Source organism: Ovis canadensis, chromosome 1 (assembly GCF_042477335.2).
Source record: "Ovis canadensis isolate MfBH-ARS-UI-01 breed Bighorn chromosome 1, ARS-UI_OviCan_v2, whole genome shotgun sequence".
Classification (NCBI taxonomy): domain Eukaryota; kingdom Metazoa; phylum Chordata; class Mammalia; order Artiodactyla; family Bovidae; genus Ovis; species Ovis canadensis.
Window position 1 is genome coordinate 79,814,645 of NC_091245.1, and position 18,532 is coordinate 79,833,176.

General features: G+C 36.4%; 1 protein-coding gene across 2 annotated transcripts in view; it reads right to left on the reverse strand.

The window, feature by feature from the left end:
* Positions 1-220: 220 nt before the first annotated feature.
* The window catches only part of OLFM3 (olfactomedin 3), a 48,938-nt gene continuing 30,626 nt past the window's right edge, over positions 221-18,532 (reverse strand). For both annotated transcript variants that reach the window (XM_069599181.1, XM_070292542.1), the window contains 2 exons: positions 2,057-2,163; positions 221-933 (listed from right to left, as the gene is read on the reverse strand). In XM_069599181.1, coding sequence (XP_069455282.1) covers positions 256-933; positions 2,057-2,163 — 785 coding nt within the window. In that variant the 3' untranslated portion in view covers positions 221-255. The remainder of the gene's footprint in view (positions 934-2,056; positions 2,164-18,532) is intronic.

The window sequence follows — 18,532 nt, forward strand, 5'->3', positions numbered from 1 at the left end:
GTATGACTTTAGCCACTTAAGCTCTTTTAGTGCTTTTCATGACAAGGACATGATAGGCCTTGTAAATAAAGAAGTTAAGATGTGTTTCAAACAGGTTAATTTATACAAGTTCAGATGTTTTTTGAAACACCAACTTTATAATAAAAAATGCTTTGGAGAAATGATGAAAGTTATAATAAAGAGAAAACAGAAGGGGTCCTATAGAGTTGATCACAAATGACACTGTTTAGATTGATGACAACAAATTACATTTGCTTATGTGTCATCCTCAGTCTTAATGATGTGGAAAAGGGTGACATTGAATAGGACCTGGTGACCATTGTTCCAGGCATAAAGAGCTCTATCTCTTGCATTGTAGTCAAGCATGGATATGTGAAAGTATTGATTATGAAAGGGAATGTCCGTGTACTCATATGTGGAGGTTTTGGTGGAATAGGAATAATATACCTTGGCTCCAGTTAAGTGGGAATTGGTGACATACAGTGTCCCACAGATCATGAAGGATTCCCCTGCACTTCTCTTGGGATAGCCAGTGTTCCAGCTCTTCATCACCTCCAGTGTATCTTGGTTAAGTTGGCTGATGACAATATTGCCTGCATTCTGGTTAGTTGCATACACAGCCCACAGCCCGATTTCATCAGCCATTAAGTCGATGTCAGAGAACCCACCCCATGTGTAAGGGTAAACGTTGTGGAAACCAGCATATTCCAGGCTTCGTTGGGCAAGCACTCTCCCCATATCAAAGCTGTATTTGATGATGATGTTACTCTGATACTTGTTAAAGTAGAGTGAGCCATTGTAGACAACATGGTTAGTTCCTGCCCATTTGAAAGGGAGGTTGTATGTTCTTGATTCAGCCCCACTGACAAAGTCAGCAATTGATTTGTACTCACGGACAATTTTATTGTTGGTATAACTGTCCATGTACCAAACCTGGAAAAAAGGGGGAAAATGGAATAATTAAATTATATATGTTTTTGAGAATTCCAAAATAAAGACACTAAGAATCAGGACATATTGTCATTGTCATTCTCAGGCTCTGGAACGTTGTCTTTCCACTTACCTGCTTCAGTGTGATAGTACTGCAGACTTTGACAAAAAACAGTGGCATGGCCTACATGGAAAGGAACAATGTACTGCCTTGAAATTGATTTGCTTTTTTTGTCCTTTCTTTTTTAGTTGTTTTAAAATTTTTTGATCATTTGATGCTTATCACTGAGTGAACCATATATCAATGAAAAACACACCACTTTGTTCATTTACCTGATCCACTTGATTAGTGATAATTGCAAAAATCATCACATTTGGAAAATTTATTTGTTCCACTCCTTGCTCTGAAAAATATATGGTCTAATTTTGTACATTCAACTTATTTTCCCTTTATGGACACCACAGAACTTTCAAGTAATAATTGCTCATTGGATCAGCCTATAGGTACAACCACCTTTTAATGAAATAATTTTACTAATTAAGCTACTAAAGTTCACTGGATATAACTTGTTTGGATATAACTCTTGAGGATCCTAATGTATACTGAGTTCAGTGATAGAACATTAATAGAGCCACAGTATGTTTCTAATATATTGATTTTCATAATACAGATATTGCCAAATACCCTTAAATTTTCAGCAATGTTTTCTTTAAAATTACCCTTAGATTCTAGGAATATATGGCTTATTTAGTGAACTGGTTAACTCTTGAGATTTTTACTTATTCAGTGTTTTTTTTTTTTTTCACTAAGGAGCAAATTATAGAAGGAGTATATGGAGAATTTTTTCCACTTATAATTAGCCTTTTAAAAGCATAAAACAGGTTTAAAACCAATAAAAAGTAGGCTCACTATACTGATAAATTATAGGATAGAACATTTTACTAAAGTAAGTTTGACATATATCTGTAGATAAGTTAATATTATCAAACTGAAAATATTTGCAAACAGTAAGTATAGTACTTTTCAAGTAGCAATTGATGTCCTTGAAAACAAGTGAATAGTCTAGTAGATATAAAATTTAATAAAACATAATTCTAAGCGAAGGTATTTGAGGAAGCAACATACTCTGTTATTTTTCTCAGATGCTAAAGGATCTGTCATCCAAGCGCCAAATCGGGTTCCAGATGTCTTGACTGTAATTGGGCCTGTGATTTTCATCAGTTTGCCACAGGCTGAAAATAGAGTAATACAAACATGTTGGGTGAAAATGGCCAATGATTCCAACACACATATTTACACCAACAGCAAAGAAACGAATCCTAAAACAAAACAAAGAGAATTAATATCACTTATTCTAAACAAATGATCATTCATGTTGGGTGCTAGGATTTAACTATAATTTGAATCACAAGTAGTGGCTTTTCAGTGCTGTAAATCCAAAGTGTGGAGTTTTAAAATGAGAAATTATTTCTATAATCTGGAAAGAAATAAATGAAGAAAGTCATTTTACCAATTCATCTGCCATTTCTAAGTAGTCAGAAAAGTTAAAAACTATCCATAGACCTGTTTACCTGATCTTCAGCTCAGCTTCCCCTCACTTGACCCTCTCTCTTCATGCTTTGAGACTTTGGACTACCTTTATAAGCCAGAAAGAATTCTATAAGCTGACTTTCAGTTTCTACTGGTAAATTAGCAGCTCCTGTGAAAGTTGTTTTTATAGAATGTAATAATAACACTGCAATCACAGTCTGCCTGAATAAGGTAAAGTTTTGAAGGGTAAAATGCCTTTAGGTCTGGTAGAGCAGCCCTAAGCTTTAGTACAAGGGAAAAAAATCCCTCAGAAGTCAAGCCCTCAGACCCTGTCGTCCCATGCCATGAAAGATACAGAGTATCAATTGATATAATAAATAATAAAAATTAATGACTTTGCTGAAAAATTATACTTTTTATCACTCTAGTTATGAATAAAATCTTAGGAAGAGCTTAGACATCATAAGTGCCGAAGTCTAAATGAAAAAGGAATCCAGGCATTTTGTGATTTTTTTTTTTTAACAGCAAAATTTAAAAGTAATTTATCATACACATTCTGAGTGTCTATCAATGTTGACTTTGGTCTAAACAAAGAAATATTTCCTATTATTTATACAACTTTTTCCTTTCTGTTCTTTTTTTCCACTTAAAAAATTGTTCTATATGGCCCATGCTGCTTATCCACCTCTACCTGTCCTTAGAATTGATAAAATTCTCCTTAGTACCTGTTGGTTCCTGTGTGTTTGGAAAGAAAAGAACATTTCCCCAAAGCAAATAAAGGGCAAAACTAATTGTAGCTTAGGGCTTATCTTGGCTAATTTTTCTCTATGTATATTAATCATAAGAATAATTTATAACTGGCAAAATAGTAAGGATACAGCTAGAAAGATGATAAATGATAACATTATATTTTGTTCTATTACTTCATTGATAACTACACAGTAACTAATCTCCAGCTTTTTATAAAGTCTAAGCTGAAGATATTTCTTCTTCTTTTTTTTTGAGAAAACTAGATGTGATAGCATCTTTGTACATTTTATATAAATGAGTTACTTTATAATTTCCCAAGACTGGATAAACTGAGCCAATCAGAAGTTGAGTGGCATTATTTATACTGAATAGCAAGATGGTTGGTTAAACCTATGAGCTCAAGTTAGTATAAACTCATGAACAGTATGTGAGTAAAATGTATCAGTTTGAACTAGAAAAAGGTAAATATATCCTGGGTTGTGCTTAGTCATGTCTGACTCTTTGCAACCCCATGGACCGTAGCCGGTCAGGCTCCTCTGTCCATGACATTTTCCAGTCAAGAATACTAGAGAGGGTTGTCATCCTCTACTCCAGGGGATCTTCCTGACCAAGGGAATGAACTCAGGTCTCCTGCATTGCAGGCAGATTCTTTACCATGGCACCATGTGGGAAGCCCCAAATGTATCCTGAAAGAGTACAAGTTGAATGTATTCTCTGAATGCACTCAATAAGTAAAAGCTATATAATCTTTAATGGTGGCTTACATAAATATTTGTAAATGCACAGATGATAAAAGTGCATGAAAGTTTAAAGTATATGTACATTGAAATAGATAGAAAGACATCCCTTTTACTAAGAAAACACCACAAAGTAAAATATGTGGCTTCCTCCTTAGGTGTGAACAATAAATTATTTCTTTGAACAAAATCAAAATACCAAATGTAGGTGAAATATGAAAAGTAACTGACATAGATAATAGTGCTTGTATTGCCTTTATTTTGCAAGGTCTCATCAAAATGATGGTAAAGAAGTAAAAGTGGAGGCGGGGGTCAAAGCAAAGAGGATGGTACAAAAGCAGTGAGAGGAGAAGAAATTTTTAACAAATTTCTAGAAGGCAGAAAGTGATGGAGAATGGTAATTAATTAAAGGTGTAGGATTAAATGAGATGCAATCATGTCTATGCAAAGAAGATAAGAGCTGAGGATGGAGCTGCTCTGCTTTGAAGAGAAGTAAGGGACTCAGCATCTAAGAACACTGAAAATGGCAGTGCAGGAAGATCCTGAACTCGCCTTCTTCCATGGATACAGCAAATCCGCAACTACATATGGAATAGTTCCAATGGAGGAGTATTCCCTTGGAAAAGGATCTGAAAGCTGAATGAACAGAGCCTCCGCAGCAAAGGGTAAGAGGACAGCATTGAGATGGGTAGAAGAGGCAGAGGTGGGCCTCTTGACAAGAGAAAAACAAAGCTCCAGATTAAAAAGTTCATGGACCATAGGTGAAGAGGATCCACTTCCTGATCTTTCAGCGTCTTCTGGAGATGTGTAAAGCAATTGGGATACTACCTGTGGACTGAGACACCTGTGGGAGCAATTTTGCAATCTCAGGCCACCTTGCTGAGGCCAGTACTGGTGGTTGCCATTTTGAAATTCTTCCTCTAACCTGTTAGTGCCAGTGGGTGCAGAGGAGGTGACTGTTGCTATTCATTCTAGCCATACACATACAATATTGAATTATAATTTAAAACATTAATATAGTTGCAAAAACTTAAAAATGGACATTAAAAAAGCAAAAGTCACATTTATATACTGCTTATTAAAAAATCATTCCCAGATTTTTATTTGCCTGCTTCCTTGCAGGTCTAAGAGGTAGCTGGAAATTGAAGATGCAAATAGTCTCCAGAATTGGAAGCTGTGAATCCTTTGCATTTTAATTTGATTTCAGGACTGTAAACACTAGATTGAAATTATGTTCTCTAAACTTCTTGCCCTGTTTTATAATTAATAATGCAATCTCTCTCTCTACAGTTTTTTTTTTATCTTAAAAAGGTAAAATCCATATTATGAATTTTAACATTCATCAGTCACTTCATATAGGTGTGAAGATAAGCTAGTAAGCAATAACATTGGTTAATACATTTGCAGGAGCTGTACTAAAAGGTACTGATCATGTGATTCCACTAGAATTGTTTTTTGTTTCAGAATAGTAAGTGATTATGACCTTGGAAGAATATGCAGCTATTGAATATCTATTCTCTATAGAAGGAATAATTAGATTAAAATGTCTTTAAAAATATCTTTCAAAGGTGAATAACATTATATGATCTTAAAAAGAACAAACAAAGAATCTCAGATGCCAGTTTAAATTAGTTCTGGAGATAGACCAATATAATATACCAAATATGAAACATAAATGTAAAATAATGTTCACCCCCACAAAACTTTATACCCAGAGGAAATGACCAAATGGTAACACAATCAGTAATAAATTATGATGATGTCAGACTGTTTTGATACTGAAAGCAAATAGAGATTTTGAAGTTACAAATTTTAATATAACATTTTAGATGGACAGACCATAAAGTGAAACCTCAAACTGGGGTTTTTAACCTGTCTTCTCAGCAAAACTGACCTGGTTGCTGTAGGTGGCCTCCAGTGCCTGGAGACTGAAATATAGCTTGGACAAAGCAAGAAGATGCCAAGCTCATATTTCCTTCAGCCATATGCATACTTCAGGCGTTAAGTTGTTTTCTGGGCTTAATGCTTTTTGGGACTAGGATACGCACTATGAATCTTATGAATCAACATTTCTAGAAACTGATAACACTTCAGTGGCTTGGGGTATCTTGGCTTCTGAAGCATTTGGCTCTACCCCAGCGTTGTATCTATATGGCAAAGAGATACTGCTAAGTCTTATATTGTTTAGACCAGGAATTAAGAAAGAAATTACACCAGAGGTTAAGAGCTTCTAAACCTCAACTAAAAATGACTTTGCTTTCCTCTTGCAGCAGTAGGATTTTTCTCTGAAGTATGATAGAGGGTAAAATAAAGAGTTATGATTTAAATGTGAAATAAGTTTTTTTAAACAACCATTTACTGAGAATTTACTATGTACCAGGACTGTGCTAGATACTGAGGGTATAAGGTGAACAGGAAGACAAAATAGGTTCATAGGTTCTAGCTTCTCAAAATATGATTGTTTGCATGCTATCCTTTCTGTTCCTCTTCTTTTCCTGTTTTGAATTCCACTGGCAAGGAAAGTTAAGTAGAATTTATCAGACCAAAACTATTTGGAGAAAAAAAGATGTAGCATTGAGTGCACTAAATATCTGTTGATGATAAATAAAATTTATAGAAATTCAGCCCTGGGTACTGAACTATATAATAATACAATAACACTTCTTTCATTAACACAGGCTTCTTAGATACTAGAAATTTATCTCATTTTAAGCCACATTTACCTGTACTCTTCTTCAGAACATACCCATGAATATGGTCAAACATAGAAACAAGCAGATTCAACTAATCTCCCATGTTTTGTTCTCTGTAAAAAATGAAGGTGAGAGTCTTGAAAGGATAAGTTTAATGGAGTTATATTTCTTATTATGTCTAACAACACTTGATAAGGGTAGTGGTCTTATCTGTGTGAAAGTAACATATCTATTATCTAGTAAATCAATATAAATTTACAAACATTTGACTCTGGGAGATTTCAGTCAATAGGTTTATAAGTTAGATGAAAAGCATTTTCAAAATATGCCTGTGAAACTGTGTTAGCTCTGGTTTCAAATAAAAATGTTTTGTATCTAATCTGGCCAGGGGAGATCTTATAAACCCTTAAGAACTTTGTGTTTTGTGTACTTTGATTTTTCTCTGTATATCTTTTTGGTAACATTGTCTTTGTCTTTCTGGTACCATTCAGAATTTGAGCTCAGCCCACCACAAGTTTTAATCCCAAAGTGACAGCCTTTCAGTTTTTGTAGTATTAATGTAAAAAGTACACTTGAAGTGAAGAATTTACTTTTGTTTTGTTGAACAAAGCTAGTGGAGGTGATAGAATTCCAGTTGAGCTATTCCAAATCCTAAAAGATAATGCTGTGAAAGTGCTGCACTCATATGCCAGCAAATCTGGAAAATTCAGCAGTGGCCACAGGACTGGAAAAGGTGTTTTCATCCCAGATTCAAAGAAAGGCAATCATAAAGAATGCTCAACCAACCACAAAATTGTACTCCTCTCACAGGCTAGCAAAGTAATGCTCAAAATTCTCCAAGCCAGGCTTCAACAGTATGTGAACCATGACCTTCCAGAATTTCAAGCTGGATTTAGAAAAGCAGAGGAACCAGAGAGTTCCAGATGCCAAAGCCTTAAAACTATGGAAAATTCTTCAAGAGATGGGAATACCAGAGCTCCTTACTGCCTCCGAGAAATCTGTATGCAGGTCAAGAAGCAACAGTTAGAACTAGACATGAAACAACAGACTGGTTCCAAATTGGGAAAAGAATATGCAAGTCTGTATATTGTCACCCTGCTTATTTGGCTTATATGCAGAGTACATCATGCGAAATGCTGGGCTGGATAAATCACAAGCTGGAATCAAGATTGACTTGCGGGAGAAATATCAATAACCTCAGATATGCAGATGACACCATACTTATTGCAGAAAGTGAAGAAGAACTAAAGAGCCTCTTGAAAGTGAAAGAGGAGAGTGAAAAAGTTGGCTTAAAACTCAACATTCACAAAACTAAGGTCATGGCATCTTGTCCCATTACTTCATGGCAAATAGATGAGGAAACAGTGACAGACTTTATTTGGGGGGGCTCAGAAATTACCACAGATGGTGACGGCATCCATGGAATTAAAAAACACTTACTCCTTGAAAGAAAAATTAAGACCAACCTAGACAGCATATTCAAAAGCAGAGACATTGCTTTACCAACAAAGGTCAGTCTAGTCAAGGCTATGGTTTTTCCAGTAGTCATGTATGGATGTGAGAGTTGAACTATAAAGAAAGATGAGCATTGAAGAATTGATGCTTTTGAAATGTGGTATTGGGGAAGACTCTTGAAAGTCCCTTGGACTACAAGGGGATCCAACCAGTCCATCCTAAAGGAAATCAGTCCTAAATATTTATTGGAAGGACTGATGATGAAGCTGAAACTCCAATACTTTGGCCACCTGATATGAAGAACTGACTCACTGGAAAACACCCTGATGCTGGGAAAGATTGAAGGCGGGAGGACAAGGGAATGACAGAGGATGAGATGGTTGGATGGCATCACCTTCACGATAGACATGAGTTTGAGTAGGCTCTGGGAATTGTTGATGGACAGGGAAGCCAGGCATGCTGCCATTCATGGGGTCACAAAGAGTTGGACCTGAATGAGCCACTGAACTGAATTGAGAATGATGAGAAAGACAGTGATAAGAAAGACATAACCACTCTGTTCTGGTGAAGCTTACATTTTGATGGGAAGAGAGAAAATAAATGAAAAATAAGCAACCTAGCCAATAGATCAGATAAGAATAAAATCAGTGTATATTTAAGTAGAGTAATTTGATAAAGAGGGACAGGGGAACTGCTTTAGATGGGTGGGTAGGGAATACCTTTCAAAGAAGGTGATGTTTAATTTGGGATCTAATTGACAAGGAGGAAGCTATGGATCCTTGAAGAGAGATACGTTTAGACTGTGAATCAACTAGAGGAAGGCAGGATTCTAAAGTAATTGGAAGCATGGTTTAAGAAATCTGCCTGGATTTGAATCCTGACTTTATTACTCACTCCCTGGGGGTCTTGAACAGTTGGTAACCTCTCAGTGTCTGGTGGGTAACAGCAGTAATAATACCTAACTCAAACAGTTATTGGGAGAATTATATAAAAATATATGCCAAGTGTTTTGATTAGTGTTTGATATACAGTTAATTAATAAATGTTAACCATTATTATAGTTCAATAAATCTTAGTTATTATTATTGTTCATGCAAAGGAACAGAATTTGAATATGCTTGAGAGTTAAAAGGAAAACTGAATTAAAAATGAAAAAGGCCAGTGTATCCGGAGAAAACTTGAAAAGTAGATGGTGAGGTTGTAGTAGTGAATAGAATAAAGCTTTGCAAAAATCACAGTACATATTTGAATTTTATTCTAGGTGTAATGGAAAGCTATTGGAGGATTTTAACAAAATGAGAAAGTGACAAAATGTGAGTTGTATTTAAAAAAGATCACTCTAGCTATATGTAGAAAATTAATTGTAGAGGAGATATAGGCAAACATTGAAAGTTATCACATTGGGCAGATGAGAGATAATGAAAGTGGTAATGAAGACTGGATGAAGCACAAGCTGGAACCAAGATTGTTGGGAGAAATATCAATAACTTCAGATATGCAGATGACACAACTCTTATGGCAGAAAGTGAAGAACTAAAGAGCCTCTTGATGAAAGTGAAAGAGGAGAGTGAAAAAGTTGGCTTAAAAGTTAACACTCAGAAAACTAAGATAATGGCATCTGGTCCCATCACTTCATGGCAAATAGATGGGGAAACTGTGGAAACAGTGACAGACTTTGTTTTGGGGCTCTAAAATGACTGCAGATGGTGACTGCAGCCATGAAATCAAAAGATGCTTACTCCTTGGAAGAAAAGTTATGACCAGCCTAGACACTTTATTAAAAAGCAGAAACATTACTTTGCCAACAAAGTAATGTCTAGTCAAAGCTGTTTTTTCCAGTAGTCATGTATGAATGTGAGAGTTGAAATGTAAAGAAAGCTGAGCATGTAAGAATTGCTGCTTTTGAACTGTGGTATTGGAGAAGACTCTCGAGAGTCCCTTGGATCCAACCAGTTCATCCTAAAGGAAATCAGTCCTGAATATTCATTGCAAGGACTGATGTTGAAGCTGAAACTCCAATATTTGGGCCACCTGATGCGAGGAACTGACTCACTGGAAAAGACCCTAATTCTGGGAAAGCTTGAAGGTGGGAGGAGAAGGGGATGACAGAGGACAGAATGGTTGGATAACATCACTGACTCAATGGACATGAGTTTCAGTAAACTCTGGATGTTGGTGATGGACAGGGAGGCCTGGCGTGCTGTAATCCATCAGGTCACAAGGAGTCAGACATGACTGAGCAACTGAACTGAATGAAGATGGAGAAAAGTAGATGTATTTGGGTTATAAATATTTTTTTCTTTCTTGGATGAAGCCAGTGGGACCAGGCTTTGGATTAGATGTTAGAGTATGAAGTAGAAAGAGAAAGAAAATCTTAAATTGAAAAATAATTGAGATATTGACTTGTTCAGATGTTCAGATTATAGGGTCATTTACTCAGATTAAATGCTCAGGAACGAATGGGTTTAGAAACAAAACTCAAGAATACTGTGTGAATTATTTTATGTTGCTTCATGACTATTATCCTTACCAGTAGAGAGGTAGAGATGACAATATACAAATCTAGATAGTGGACACCCTTCTGAGACAATGTTCAGAGTCTTCAGCACATTGATATTAGTGGAAGCCAGAGCCTTGAAGAGAGGGCACACACAAAGAAGAGGAAAGCATATAGAACAGAATTCTGGGACATCACAGTAGTTATAGCACCCAGTAAAGGAGCTGAATAAGAAGCTATGAATGCAATAGGGAAAATAGTGTAGTATTAAGAAATCCTAAAGAAGAACATGTTTTAGGAAGGATGAATTACTGACCTCATGGGAATACAGAGATTGTTCGGAAATAATCAAAGAAATGATCATGGAATTTGGCAGCAAGAAGTCATTCATGATTAAAAGAATCAAATGAAGAGAATGTTGAGATCAGAAGCTGAGTTAGAGTTGGTTTTGAAAAGACTGTAAACTAAAGCAGGAGCTATAAAAGATTATTTTAACTAAGAAGCAGAGAAAAGAGGGTGGAGAAATATGAGGTTGTGGGAAAATTTAGTTACTCTAACATCTTGTGCTGATGTTACTCTTGTTGCTTAATAAAGATTTGTTTGCCTTTACAAATAATCTAGTAGAGAGGGAGAAACTGTAATACAAATTGAAAAAATGAATTTCATAAGCAGATGATAGATGGTGATTGCAGCCATGAAATTAAAAGACGCTTACTCCTTGGAAGGAAAGTTATGACCAATCTAGACAGCATATTAAAAAGCAGAGACATTACTTTGCCAACAAAGGTCCATCTAGTCAAGGCTACGGTTTTTCCAGTGGTCATGTATGGATGTGTGAATTGGACTATAAAGAAAGCTGAGTGTAGAATTGATGCTTTTGAACTGTGGTGTTGGAGAGGACTCTTGAGAGTCCCTTGGATAGTATGACGATTCAACCAGTTCATCCTAAAGGAGATCAGTCCTGGGTGTTCATTGGAAGGACTGATGTTGAAGCTGACATTCCAGTACTTTGGCCACCTGATGCGAAGAGCTGACTCGTTTGAAAAGACCCTGATGCTGGGAAAGATTGCAAGCAGGAGGAGAAGGGGATGACAGGGCATAAGATGGCTGGGTGGCATTACCAACTCAATGGATATGGGTTTGGGTGGACTCTGGGAGTTGGTGATGGACAGGGAGGCCTGTCATGCTGCGGTTCGTGGGGTCGCAAGGAGTCGGACACGACTGAGCGACTGAACTGAACACTGAACTATCTTTTTATGGTTTTGTTTTTGTTTGTCTCCCTGTTCTTACTTCCACAGTTTCTCAGGAAATGTTCTTTGTGCAGTGTATTTCATCCAGGTTAGAATCGTGAAGTGAGTGATAGGAGATCGGTTTCTGAGTCATAATATTAAATCATCATATAATATTGGATTATGTACTTATTCTCTAGGATGGAGTTTTCTCATCTCTGAGATGTAAGTTCTGAAGCTTAACATTTTGTTACTCTAAGGGGACATGTAATGGATAGAAGCTTATTTTAGAAATAGTTATTAGATTCCTAAGCCAAAGTTCATCTTGTCAAGTGAAATTAATAACTTAGAATTGTAGGAATGTATAAAAACTGGCCACTTTTTAAGTTATAATTTGTGGTAGTATTAAGTAAACACAGGTATTCTCATTCTGACTGAGCACAGAAGTTACAAAGTAAAATAAGAAATAAAAGTCATTTCTGTTTCTTGATTCCCTCAAACTGGCTTTTGCTCAAATAAACATTATTTTTCCTACTTTTCTCTCACTTCCTAAGAGGACAAAGGAAGCCAGACAGAAAGGATAATTTCCCCAAATGCCTGAGAGATAAATGTTCCTGCAAAAATGATTGGCATAGAAGGAAGTTAGAAGTCTTGCTTCATTGATTCTCTCCTGCTGTGTTCTTCTGTTTGCTGTGGGACACACGAAAATATTAACATTTTATACTGTTCTACATATGCATGGTTGTATGTTCAGAAAATATACTGAATGGGCAGTTGAAAAAAGTAACCATTTGAATACTCTGAGGATTTTGAGACATTAATTTTTTTATGATCAGTTGCAATCTATATTTATCAGTAAGTAGTTCAGGAAAAGATATCATTTGGGATTCCACAGGAAGATCAGTTGTTTGGATCAATGAAGCGTAAAAACCATCTGCCTTTTTGTTTATTTCTTTAATATATAATTGTACTTTGTAATATCCTGGACTAGTAGCTCAGGCTTTGAATCCTAAGGCCATCACCATATAAATAAATGAAGTGGCAAATATGTTTATGACTGAATGTTATTTCTTTTTACTTAAGGCTGTTGGAGAACTCATGTAGCAAGAAGTAGATATGATTTGATCTCTGAAGTCTGTTTATTAAAGCTGCTTAGGTTTGTCTCCATCATATATTGGATAGTAAAATCTGTTTATATTTATATTATTTAACCTTTTATTTACATGTCTAATCTCACCAACTGTGCTGCTGAAGGAAAGTTGGGGGATAAGAATGGACATATAAATGCTATATTGCATGGCTTTGAATGAGTTTTCAGTGGCTGTCTGGTAAATGGGATCAAGAATAACATGTCTCTAAATACCTCCACTATCCAAAATTAACAGAATTTTACTCTTAAATTGTTTTAAAAACTGCCTGAACTTTTTCTGAGCTAAAGCTTATATTATTCATGCATCTTTAAGGAGAAACCAATTTAATATCCAAACTAAATGGAGTAGAATTGTATCCTGAAAACCAGTAATTTGGCAATTCACGCTTGCCTCTGAAAAACACAGGTTTTATATTGTTAAAAGGCTTATAATTTAGTTGCAATCTAGAAAAATGTAGGACATAGAAAAGAAAAATAATAAAAAATTTATGGCAGAACAAAATATATAAAGTACTCCCAAAATGTCCTAAAATCACTAGGACCTCAGGGTTCCAGAATAATGAATTATAAAGTTCATGGACACCAGAGAAGTAGCATTTTATATTGTAATTTTAAATTTTAGGAAGAATCAGTTCAGTTCAGTCACTCATTCAAGTCTGACTCTTTGCAACCCCATGGACTGCAGCATGCCAGGCTTCCCTATCCATCACCAATTCCCAGAGTTTACTCAAACTCATGTCCTTTGAGTCCTTGATGCCATCCAACAATCTCATCCTCTGTCGTCCCCATCTCCTCCCACCTTCAAATTTCCCAGCATCAGAGTCTCTTCCAGTGAGTCAGTTCTTTGCATCAGGTAGCCCAACTATTGGAGTTTCAGCTTCAGCATCTGTCCTTCCAGTGAATATTCAGGACTGATTTCCTTTAGGATAGACTGGTTGGATCTCCTAGCAGTCCAAAGGACTCTTAAAAGTCTTCTCCAACACCACAGTTCAAAAGCATCATTTCTTCGGCACTCAGCTTTCTTTGTAGTCCAACTCTCACATCCATACATGACTACTGGAAAAACTGTAGCTTTGACTAGACAGACCTTTGTTGACAAAGTAATGTCTCTGTTTTTTAATATACTGTCTAGGTTGGTCAGCTTTTCTTCCAAGGAGGAAACGTCTTTTAATTTCATGGCTGCAGTTACCATCTGCAGTGATTTTGGAGCCCCCCGCCACCACCAAAGTAAAATCTCTCACTGTTTCCATTGTTTCCCTGTCTATTTGCCATGAAGTGATGGGACTAGATGCCATGATCTTAGTTTTCTGAATGTTGAGTTTTAAGCCAAGTTTTTCACTCTTCTCTTTCACTTAGGAAGAATAGGACTTAGGAAGTGCTATTCTTCACAGTGAAAAGTGCTGTTTTTCACTTGGGAAGAATAGGACTCCTTAATAAATGTGAAAGTGAAATCACTCAGTCGTGTCTTACTCTTTGCGACCCCATGGGCTGTAGCCTATCAGGCACCTCCATCCATTGGATTTTCCAGGCAAGAGTACTGGAGTGGATCACCATTTCCTTCTCCAGGGAATCTTCCCAACCCAGGGCTCAAACCAGGATCTCCCACATTGTAGGCAGATGCTTTACTGTCTGAGCCACCAGAGAAGTTCTCAATTTAATTTGAGGAGGTATTCTTATAAATTTATTCCATTAAATCTCCAACTTAAATCTCAGGCACACAGTTTGACTTTTCTGTTAATTCTTCCTTTCACTGAGGATTTTTACTATCTTTTGCTTTAAGTGGTAAGTAGAGCCAAATACCAGGTATTCTGAATGAAATACTGCATTGCTCTTAAGAGAACAGGTTGCAAAAAAAAAATAAGACTAAAAAAAAGGTTGTGTTTTTGTTGTCTTTTTTCCCCCCAAAATAGTATTTTATAGTTGATGTACACTGATTTATTTCTTGAAAGCAACATAAAGCTTTTTATTTTAAAAATAGTATTTGCTCTCAGAGCCTCTATAGACACTAATTTTTATCTATTATGTTTCAGATATTTTATCATACTGTATATAGATTCAACTGAAACAAGACACAGATGATCCCTGACTTCTCAGTGCAGGGATAACTCCATAAGGTAGTAGAGATTAAAGAAAAGCAAATGGGCATTTTGTGTAAAATATCTGAACTGCCATGGGGAAGAGGGGTGGGGGCATGTGGGAGACTATGCTAAGGGAATTCAGCCATGTTAAGGAGCAACCAGAGAAGTCTCCATAGAAAAGTTGGTATCTGGTCTAAAATTAAAAAGCAAGCTTCAAACTTGAATAAGTAAGATGGAGAGGAAATTCAGAGTCCAGGAGGTGAAGAAGCATGCAAGATTGAGAAATTGAAAAGATTAGAATGACTAATGCTTAGAGTGAGTACATGATGAGAATTGGAGAGAAAATGCAGAGTGAGACAGAATTCATGTCATTGAAACAAACCATGAACAGCTATTTAGATTTAATTTTAAAGGAAAATCACTTAAACATGGTGTGATATAATTAGATTTGCATTTCAAAAAGAGTATAAATATGTATTGTGGTGGAGCAGGAATGACTTCAGGTAAGGGGAGTGCTTCGGAGGTCTTTGTAATATTCCATCTGAGTGGTGATGAATGGTGTTCTGGATTAGGGTGGTGGAAGTGTGGATGCAAAGAGGTGGTTTTGAGAAATCCGTGAGGGAGAGGTAAAGATGTGGTAATTGTGTGCAAGTGAAGTGAAGGGAAGAATAAAAAATGACTCTGACTTCATTCTACAGCAATTGGGTTCTATTTACTGGGTTAAATGTACTGTGATATCCTGAGCATTTCTCAGTTACTAAAGTGAAAGTGAAAGTTGCTCATTTGTGTCCAACTCTTTGCAACCCCATAGACTATATAGTCCATGGAATTCTCCAGGCCAGAATATGGGCTTGGGTAGCCTTTTCATTCTGCAGGGGATCTTCCCAACCCAGGGATCAAACCCAGGTCTCCTGCAATGCAGATTCTTTACCAGCTGAGCCACAAGGGAAGCCCATTGTGGCTCTGTTATTAGGTACCCAACAAAAGATACCATGTGTGAGAAAGAAATCTCTGTCTTTGAACACAGAAGGATTTGGGATTAGAGTTGCTGCCTCCAACACGTACTTTTGACAAATTTAAGCTGAGTATCTGTTCCATAAATTGCTAGTAATAATACCCGACCCACAGTTCTTGCAGCAGTTATGACTAACATACATAAAAAAGCTGGCAGTGTGTCAAGCAGTAGGCTCTCAGCATTGCTGCAGTTGTCTGCCTATGTGCTTATTCCCCACGATAATGCAAGCTTCTTGGCAGTAGAAGGACACTGCCTGCTACTCACCTTTGTATCCCAAATACCTGGTTAAGTGCCAGTACACACTGAAGATTAATAAACATTTATTGAATGTACAAATAAGATTATTGTCACGAAGACAATTTGGTTTTTCTTTTACAACTAATTTGGTGTAAACATGATAAAGATTGTAACCGAAGTTGAATTTACTTACAATTTCAAGTTTCTAACGCTATTACTTCTGTTAAACATCAAGGCTCAGAACTGTTCCTGTAATAGAAGGGTGTGTCTTGTACTTCACTAGATGGAACCAAACCATTGCCCTAAAACAGAACTAACATAAGGAAGTGGGAGGGGAGTGTAAAGGGCTGGAAAGTCAGAAAGCCTGATTATAATCTACATTAGATTTCTATTGGTGATCTCAGGGGTTGTGCAAGAGCATTAACTGTGCTTTTCCAGTTAGATTCTCACAGGCATATAATTATAGTTTGCAGGCCTTGGAATGTGATATGATTTAATTAAGCACAGGGGACTTTATTGAGTCCCTCACAGGAGAATATTAAGTACTTAGGCAACAGCATTACTGGACCTTATTCAGGCCACTAGGGTGCATTGCTGTTGAAGCTTTTTTTTTCTTCTTCTAATTTTTATTTTCTCTAAAACTTTAATTCCCTAGAAGAAATAAGCTGAATGGTGCCCTAGTGGTCTCAGTGACTTATGATTCCTTCTCACGACCTTACTAAGTTAAACTTTGCAGGCAATGATACGTTTGTTTTTTAGTTTCTTAAAATTCATGTGACATACACTGATATTTTCCCTAAAAACAATCAACTGCAAAGGTGAGTGGAAATGTATTCCTCATAGTTTCAGTTTTATTTTCTTTCACCAGTCCATTTTTACACTCTATTAATTGCCTGTTGTGTGTTAAGGCTTTTGTGAAGAACAAAGATGTCACTGATGGATAAGCCTTCTTGCTCCTGTTACTATATTGCTGATATCATAATTATTCAGTACCCCACTCTACATCTGAGCACCATAGTAGCTGGATTTTAGACCTTTTTGGAACACTGAACTCCTGATATGTTTGTTTTTTTCCCCTCTACATTTACTGTGAATGATCCTAATTTTATTTAACATCTATTTTCTGAGTCTGTATGTTTTAATATTTTGATATTCAGGCACTTCTTTATGAGATACTGCTGGGTAGGCAGCTAAAAGTTTTCACAGAGATAAATTGGTCCAATCTGTACAAATTTTCAGGGATTACACAAAATAAGTAGAGTGTTACTCAAATTATAACTTAGTGTCACACAAAGTTTTATATATATATATATATATGTATGTATGTATTTTCTGATGTAAATATATGTACCTAACCAAGTACTTCCATTGAAATTGGAGTAATTCTTTTTCTAATGAAAACATATGAAGACTTTTTTAGGAACCAGTATGACTCTCACAGTGTCAGGGCTGTCTCTCTCTACTTGGACATGTTTTCTGTATTGTAATTAAGCCAATAGCAAACCTCTTTGCTCAGAGAGTCTCAGTAAATGGTTTTGATGAATTGGCATAAACATGATGTGATGGTGAAAAGTACCCAAATGTCCTAAACCATTCTTGGGACAAAAGTATAAATGAGTTAGAATCATTGGTTGTGGCATTGGCCTCTGTGTTAAGTGAATGGCGATCTGAGGGCTACCGATAATCTAAACTGAAGTACTTGTGATGTGAGAACTATTTTCAGTATTTTGTAAGGTCATATCAATTAATCAAAGAGCATTCATCTTATTAAATAAAAAAGTAAATACTAATGTTATTGCTATTTGATATCTATATTTGCTGGGCTGGATGAAGCACAAGCTGGAATCAAGATTGCTGGGGGAAATATCAATAACCTCAGATATGCAGATGACACCACTCTTATGGCAGAAAGTGAAGAAGAACTAAAGAGCCTCTTGATGAAAGTGAAAGAGGAGAGAGAAAAAGTTTGCTTAAAGCTCAACATTCAGAAAACAAAGATCATGGCATTCAGTCCCATCACTTCATGACAAATAGATGGGGAAACAGTGTCAGACTTCATTTTTTTGGGCTCCAAAATGACTGCAGATGGTGACTGCAGCCATGAAATTAAAAGATGCTTCTTCCTTGGAAGAAAAGTTATGACCAACCTGGACAGCATATTGAAAAGCAGAGACATTACTTTGCCAACAAAGGTCCATCTAGTCAAGGCTATGGTTTTTCCAGTAGTCAT